At 35.1% G+C, this 8,351-nt stretch overlaps 1 protein-coding gene across 5 annotated transcripts in view; it reads left to right on the forward strand.

Moving 5' to 3' along the window:
* Positions 1-4,382, forward strand: part of KCNT2 (potassium sodium-activated channel subfamily T member 2) — a 375,975-nt gene extending 371,593 nt beyond the window's left edge. For all 5 annotated transcript variants that reach the window (XM_078078345.1, XM_078078342.1, XM_036084475.2 and 2 more), the window contains one exon: positions 2,794-4,382. In XM_078078345.1, the coding sequence (XP_077934471.1) occupies positions 2,794-2,905 (112 nt within the window). In that variant the 3' untranslated portion in view covers positions 2,906-4,382. The remainder of the gene's footprint in view (positions 1-2,793) is intronic.
* The last annotated feature ends 3,969 nt before the right edge of the window (positions 4,383-8,351 follow it).

The following is an 8,351-nucleotide window of genomic DNA, read 5'->3' on the forward strand; positions in this document are numbered from 1 at the left end:
TTTTGGCTCAGGTCATGATCTCAGGGTCATGAGATCAAGCCCCATCTTGGGCTCCTCACTCAGTATGGAGTCTGCTTAAGACTCTTTCCCTCTCCCTCTGCCCCTCCCCCTGCCAATAAATAATCTTTAAGAAAAAACTGAGAATGAAAATAAATGAAATAGAGACTAGAAAAATAATAGAAAGGATCAATGAAACTAAAAGCTAGTTTTTTGAAAAGATAAAGCTGACAAATCTGTAAGTAAAAATAAATTTGCCATATGATCCAGCAATTCCACTTCTGGGTATATTATCCAAAGGAAATGAAAACAGGATTTTGTTGAGACATATGTACACTCATGTATATTGCAGCATTATTCACAATAATAGATACAGAAACAACTCAAATGCCCATCAGTGGATGAATAAATAAGAAAGATGTGGTTATTATACATAGTGGATATTATTCAGCCACGAGTAAGGAAGATATCCTGCTGTTTGCAACAACATAGATGGACTTTGAGCACATTATGGGAAGTGAGGTGTCAGAGAAAGACAAGTACTGACTGATACCATTTATATATGGAATCCAAAAAAAAGTCAAACCCATAAAAAAATAGGTGGTTACCAGGGGATTGGGAGGTGGGGGATTAAGATTGATGGTGTTTAAGGGTCCAAGCTTATAACAAGAAATAAAGATAGAGATCTAATGCATAGTATAATGAATATAGTTAATAATAACGTACTATAATAATGTAATATGATGAATATTATTTCAAGGGCAATCATATTAAAATATATAAATGTATCGGGGCACCTGGGTGGCTCAGATGGTTAAGCGTCTGCCTTCAGCTCAGGGCATGATCTCAGGGTCCTGGGATCGAGCCCCATATCAGGCTCCTGGCTCAGTGAGGAGTTTGCTTCTCCCTCTCCCTCTGCCTCTCTCCCCTGCTCATATTCCCTCTCTCTCTATCTCTCTCTCTGTCACATGAATAAAAAAAAAATTAAAAAAATATATAAATGTATCAAAGTAACATGTTGTACATCTTTAATTTACAAATTGGAACATGTTCAATTTATCAAATAAAAAGTGCTTAATGTTCACATTAGTTTTCTTCATCAATCTACAATGCTAGTGATATTTAAAGTAATTATAAAGCAGTGTGCATAGACAACAATACCCATTTAAGGATTCAAGGACATTAATTCCACCTTTTATTTGATCAGAGAAAATAGACTGTAGTGCTTTAATTTGCCTTTTCTCATTTTCATTAAGGAACATATTTTATGAATAATTTTCCTTTAGTTTTTAAGAGGAAAAGTACAATCTTCATTAGAGTTCTCCCTTTAAATTAGGTTTTCTGCTTATTTTTTCTATCTCCCAAATTATTATAAAACTATGAATTCCTAATTTCATTTGCATCTGAAACAAGGCTTTGTTCAAATGCTGCATTACATGCATTTACTTTCCTCCTCTCTCAGCAAACTGTCAGTGGCTTTCCACTGCCTTTGGAACAGAAATCGAACCTACTTTATCCTGAAACTTAAAGTCTTTCGTTAGCTGTTTTCTACTTTTCTTCCTGAATTTACGTTCCACTATTTCCTGGTTTAACCATTCTCCCAAGTCAAACTCATTTTCTAAAGAGATCAGGAGCAAGCTTAGAGAGAGAAGCTCAACTCAACCTTCTCAGTAAAGTATTCCCTAATTCTCGTTGTTTTTTTTTTTTTTTTTTTGTCTTCCTGTGATGTTTGGAATTTATTTTTATTGTTTATATCTGCTTTTTAAATTAAACTCTACTAATCTTGTGCAGGACAGCGGTTAGGGTTTGTGACTTTTTGTATTCCCAGTTCCCAACACAGTATTCCAGAGAAGCTCAGGAAGTGGAAGCTCATGTCATATAGAGTCTGAAGTAAAACATCTCTCTTAAAACAAATTTTAACATTATTGAAATGTATGAGTTTGGCGGATGAACATTTTCCCATTTACCAGTAGAACGAATTAAGAATCATTTTTTATTCTTTTTTTTTTTTAAAGATTTTATTTATTTATTTGACAGAGAGAGACAGCGAGAGAGGGAACACAAGCAGGGGAGTGGGAGAGGGAGAAGCAGGCTTCCCACCGAGCAGGGAGCCCGATGCGGGGCTCGATCCCAGGACTCCGGGATCATGACCTGAGCCGAAGGCAGCCGCTCAACCAACTGAGCCACCCAGGCGCCCCATTAATTTTTATTCTTTTGTATGATTGCTCACCGTTGCAGAACCTGAATTTTAGATTAATTTCTAGATAATTAAAAGGTTATCTCTGCATATTATTCTTCAGAGCATGTATCAAATGACTACTTTTTTAGAATCCTGAAATATATAAATTAAAAAGACTATAGAAATTATTTAGATCAGATTTATTTATGAATGATAAAAGACTAAGAGCAGTTAAGTAATAGAAGGATCATAGCTGAAATTTAGGTCTCCTTGTTAGAAAAATAGCCAAAGAAAGGGATGATAAATCAACAGGATAGTAAAGTAAAACATAAAGTTTTGATAAGATGAAGGTGGTGAAACAGACCATAACTAAAAAATAATAATTCTTGATTCATCAGCATACATCATCATAATCTGCTTAGGTATAGAAACAAGACAAGTCCTGCCAAATTGTATAGGCCAAGTAAAAAGTGAATCCTTCTACCGGTGCTATGCATAGACACAGTTTAGATTACCTAAAAGCTAAATACGTTTGAAGCAGCAGTCTAAGGTGTAAGTGTGAATTAGTTTTGCCTTTATTTACTATTATAGTTATTTGCTTTGTTTTCTTTTCCTAGATACTTAATCCGACCAGATCCACTGGCATACCTTCCAAACAGTGAGCCCAGTCGAAAAAACAGCATCTGCAATGCCGTGGCTCAAGACTCTCGGGAGGAAACTCAGCTTTGATAAAAGGAAAATAAGAGACCCTTTTTCCCTACAAAAATCTTGCTTGAAACCACTCTAAATCTTAGGGGAAGAATGAGTGGTGCTGGCATGAAAGAAACATGATCAGAATATATTCAGTTCTCTCGTATTAAAAGCAATCTATTCTCTTAGAAGTCTAGATTATTTTGAAATTTAAAGTATTGCTTATCGGTACTCCTCCTATTAATCTGAAAGACATCAATGGAATGATTTTAAAAACCTAAATTAAAACCAAAAATTTAAATCGGGTATTTGTTTGACAATAATCCAAACTGTACGAAGCTAATTTTTAAAAGTATTAAGGTTTTATGAAAGTAAACAGAATATCCAACTATATTTGGTGCATCACAATGGACATAGAAGATTGTGGCTCCTCTTAAAAATTAAAGTCATATTATATTCTTTAAACTTGCCGTTTTATAAAATTGAGTTCATCATAAATGTCTAGCATCTACACAGAGATTAACCAACAAACTTGTGTGGCTGACTTTTGTGTAAGACTCATAGTTTGCTTTAGAGTATAAATCTTTAAATCATTTTAACCTTTTTTGTTGCCTTTTCATATGATATCATATTCATTTTAGAATTTGAGATGTTCACAGCATGTTTTAGAACAGTGAGGAAGCCAAAACAAACAAAAAAATATCAAGTACCTGAACTTTTTGCTAACTTTATGTCTGACACACATTGTATGCCAAGAAAAGTGTTAAAAAGCAAATATTTATTATTCTCCTAAAAGAATGCCTAACAGAGAAAATACTAAAAACACATATGTTGACTTAAATTGAAGTCAAGAATTAAAACATTAACTGGTTTTCATTAGGCTCTTGAGCTTTAACATTTTCATAATCTATATAGTGTATTTCATTAGAAAGAGACTTTAAAATTCAAACAGGCAAAATTATACCTTTTATGGAATATAAGGACATTCCAAAACATTAAAAGTCCTCCTCTATGCTTTAGTATTGAAATACTCACACGCAAAACAATGGTATGTTAAAAAATTTGATCTAATTTTGAAAAATCATCTGTAGGACATAGGTTTTAACACTGTGAGGAAAAAACATGTAGTGAAGATAGGTAGTTTTTGCCATTGAAATTTAATATAAATCATGAAGAATTTTACAGTTATAAATTAAATATAAATTGACCCTTGGTGTTATTTTATTGCTTTATTCCCCTTCAGAAATAGACTGAAAAGCACAAGAGCAGAGTTTGCCTTGTAGTTGGAATGTGTTAAGGTATTCCCATGAGAGAGATATTGATAAATTTAAAAAGATATTTTTCCTCTAATTTTGTATTTTAAAAAATTTCTGGCCTTGACATTGAATTTTAATTTCACAAAAAATTGGACATATAAGATTAGGAAGAGACATTTTCTTCTTCCTTTTCACAAAGAAGCAGATAGGTTGGAAAGTCAGTAGAAGAATTAAAAAAAAAAAAAACATAGATAAAAAAAGCCTAAAATTCCCCAAATAATTCTATGGAAATGAAAATGTAAAACGTAACATGTGAAATTATAGCTTGATAGCCATTGTATAATTTGGCTTAGAGAAGATTTGTTATTGTTGTTTTTTAGTATTTTTTAGTATTTTTAGTATTTTCCATTACTCTCATTTTAGAATAACAAAAACACCAAGAATGTCCCCTAAAACAGGGAAAGCCTATCGTTAACTTTCTTTTTTTTTTTTTTTAAAGATTTTATTTATTTGACAGAGAGAGACACAGGGAGAGAGGGAACACAAGCAGGGGGAGTAGGAGAGGGAGAAGCAGGCTCCCTGCTAAGCAGGGAGCCCGATGCGGGGCTCGATCCCAGGACCCTGGGATCATGACCTGAGCCGAAGGCAGACGCTTAATGACTAAGCCACCCAGGCACCCCTATCGTTAACTTTCTTTAATCAGTCAGGGAAGTAGAGAATTTATAACAAGTTACTTAAAATTGGAAGCGGACCTTAAAACGAAGATTGTATGCATATTCATGCATGTATGTTGTAGACACGTGAAATATATTTGGCAAACTTATATATTCATCTGTAAATTATTCAAACTAAAGGCAGAATTGAACTAATATATGTAATGGAGAACAATAATGAGTTTAATTAATTTATTTTATATTTGACATCAATTATCAAATGTGATATTTCTTTGAGTTGCCATTTCATTACTCCGTTATAGTTATTTTTAGGAATAAATGTAAGATTTTATGAATATTCTATTTCCCCAGGAGATCTCAAGTTTAATATTTTTGCATTTTGACCATTGTCAAGACTAGGACTCTAAGCTAGGACATGACTATATTTCCTATAAAACAAAAGTTTTGTTTCATAAATTTTACAATAATTATTTTTGATTATGAACATTAGTCCAAATTTAATAATTGACACAATTCGTAACAGCTTGCTATAATAATGATAGTTTATTAGTTTTTCTGTTATTTAAAGCATAAAAATGCTTCTAAAAGCCTTTTAACGAACTGTTGCCTTTTTAAAATACTTGCACACAAAAATAAAACATAAAGTCAGTAACAGTCCTTGTAATCCTATGGGAATCGGTTCTGTTTATTGTCTATGTACCATTTTGCTACCAGTTACATTGAATCGCTTAAAATAAATAATAAAAATTATTTCTGATGGTGAAAACCCTTGGTGCTTTTTGCCAAAACTTCAATTGTTTAACCAATTATGTTTTGAAACTACAAAACTCCTTTTGTCACTTCTATATAAAGCAATATAAACATGAAGAAACACCAACATGAACAATGAAGGTCATCTCACTGGAAAAGATAGCCATAAAAAACCTGTTGAATCACTTCTTAACGTAATAGTTTCTGAATAACTATGTGGTAGGAAAAGAGGAGGGAGGAAGGGTCAGGGAGAATGGAGGTAGTGAAGAAGTGAACAAAGGGAAGGGAGGGAAAAGCAGAAAAGAAAAGGAAGGTGGAAAAGAACGAATGTATGTGCTAGAAGAGAAATATTTTTTTATGAAACAGATACACTAATTTAAAGACCAAATACACTAAAGACCAGAAAAGCACTGGCTAGATAATATATAATTTTAAATGCAAAGATAGACTTTTGGCTCCAGGGAAATGGAGCCTATTCCTCCTAAGTACAGATACAAACTCTAGATATTATTTATCAAACAAGCATCAGAAGACTGAAAAGTGAAAAGAAGAAGGAAGACAGACCAGGAAACTGGGTCTTTCAGAGCAGCATGGTGGTGAGTTCCCTGGGGTTTTTTGTTGCCTCCTAGGTAGCCTGCTCTGCATATTAGGAAATGCCAAGGAGCACGGACAAAATGTCCCAGAAATAACCCGCTCTCTCCGTGCAAGGTACTGACTCGTGCAGCGGGTGCAGCTTCCAGCACAGACTTCTGATGCGCCTGCCCTTCTCCAGTCAACCTCCCCAGGGGCCAGGAGCCCCCCTCAACACCCCCTCAGATACTGTTGTCCTTGAATGCCTCCTGTGAGACCATTCCCCATGAACGACTCTCCCCACATCTCCAGCAGGTTCTGCCAGTGCCGGTACCACAGTGACTTTCTGCAATTCTGTGGGCCACAGCTGTGACCTCTCTAGCAGCCTTGAGTTCAGTCCCAGGGTCTCCTCGTGGGGCACTCTGTCTCAGCCCTGATAACGACTCCCGTTCCATACGGCCGCTGTTGCCATATTATTTTCAGTTCTCTTTACTTATTATTGACCCATCTGTCATTACTGCAAAGCTCTGCTACAGCTAATAATTCTCTACATTAAACTTTGTCTAAATCACTGTGTGGTTTCTTTCTCTAGATTGAATCCTGGCTGAGACACGACACACAAATCAGCCCTTCTTCGATCTGATTAAATCTGTGATAATGTTGATACCAAATTTCAAGGACTGCAATTTAAAGGACAGATTTTGGGAACATTCAACAAATTAAGTAGCACCTGCTGGGGAACTTTTAAGACAGACCATGCTTGGGGCGCCTGGGTGGCTCAGTTGGTTAAGCACCTGCCTTGGCTCAGGTCATGATCCCAGGGTCCTGAGATGGAGTCCCACGTGGGATCAAGCCCCCAGTCGGGCTCCCTGCTCAGCGGGGAGTCTGCTTATGCCCCTCCTTCTGCCCCTTCCCCCCACTCCTGCGCTCTCTCTCTAATAAATAAATAAAATATTTTAAAAAATAAGACAGACCATGCTCATCCTGCGGATTATTAGACCACTTTATATCATTTTGCTCTTCTCTGCTTTTTTTTTTTTTAATAAGACTGCTCTCCAAGCTATTTTATTTGGAGGAACATGTCAGCTTTAATTATTGTGGATCAATGTAATATTATACCAAATTGTCCTAAAAGTATAGTTATTTGGCTTATAATTAAAGTCTGTGTTCTATCTTACTACACAATAGAATTATATTATTTATATCTAAAAATGTTTCAATAGAAACAAAATAATGATCTGTCTTCCTAAGTATAAATATAGCAGAGATCTTTAACAAATTGTACTGTAATTTAGTCTCACTCTGAAGAAATTTATAGTTCTACACAGAGATTTATATTCCCATTTCTACCATATACAAAATAGGTTTCATTTCATGTGATACCAGGCCAGATATCTTTGCATTTGCAAGTTAAATACAATTCAGACAGGAAACATTCCTAAATTTACAGACATCATTCCCTGATCTGTATGTTATTAATATTCGTATAGAATAAGAAAGTTTAAAATGGTCTTGGAACACGAGCATTTATTTTCTTCTCTGAAAACTCTCAGCTCGCCAAAGACAGGGCTATGAGATGTTATTACTAGACCTGTGGTAAGTACTGAAGTTGAAGTTTATAAATACAGTGCTTAGTCTTACAGGACACAAATAAATTATATAATGGCTAAAGTAATCATTTTTAACTTGTATTTTTTAATACTGATGATTGCCATATGTCAAAAATTATATCATTATGCATCAAATGTATTGGATTCTAAATTTGAATGGAGACCAGAGAATGAAACCCACAAAAAAATCTGTCAATCTATTAGTCTTAGTCCATTTGGGCTGCAAGAACAAAAATACCATAGACTGGGTGGCTTAACAAACATTTCTTTTTCACAGTACTGGAGGCTAAGAAGTCTAAGATCAAGACATCAGCAGATTCAACGTTTGGTGAGGACCTGCTTCCTGGTTTATAAATGGCTTTCTTCTTGGATCACCACATGGCAGAAAGTGGAGAGAAGCAAACTTTCTTGGGACTCTTATAAGGGCCTGAATCCTATTTATGAGAATTCTTCCCTCATGATCTCATCAAATCTTAATTTCCTCCTAAAGACTTCAGCTCTTAATGTCATCACATTGGGGGCTAGGGTTTCAGCATATGAGTTTGCGGGGTGGGGGGATATAAACATTTGGTCTATAACATTCTGTCCCTGTCCCCATCCCCCAAATTCACAGTTTTTTTCACAT

Source organism: Halichoerus grypus, chromosome 7, assembly GCF_964656455.1.
Source record: "Halichoerus grypus chromosome 7, mHalGry1.hap1.1, whole genome shotgun sequence".
NCBI classification, from domain to species: Eukaryota; Metazoa; Chordata; class Mammalia; order Carnivora; family Phocidae; genus Halichoerus; species Halichoerus grypus.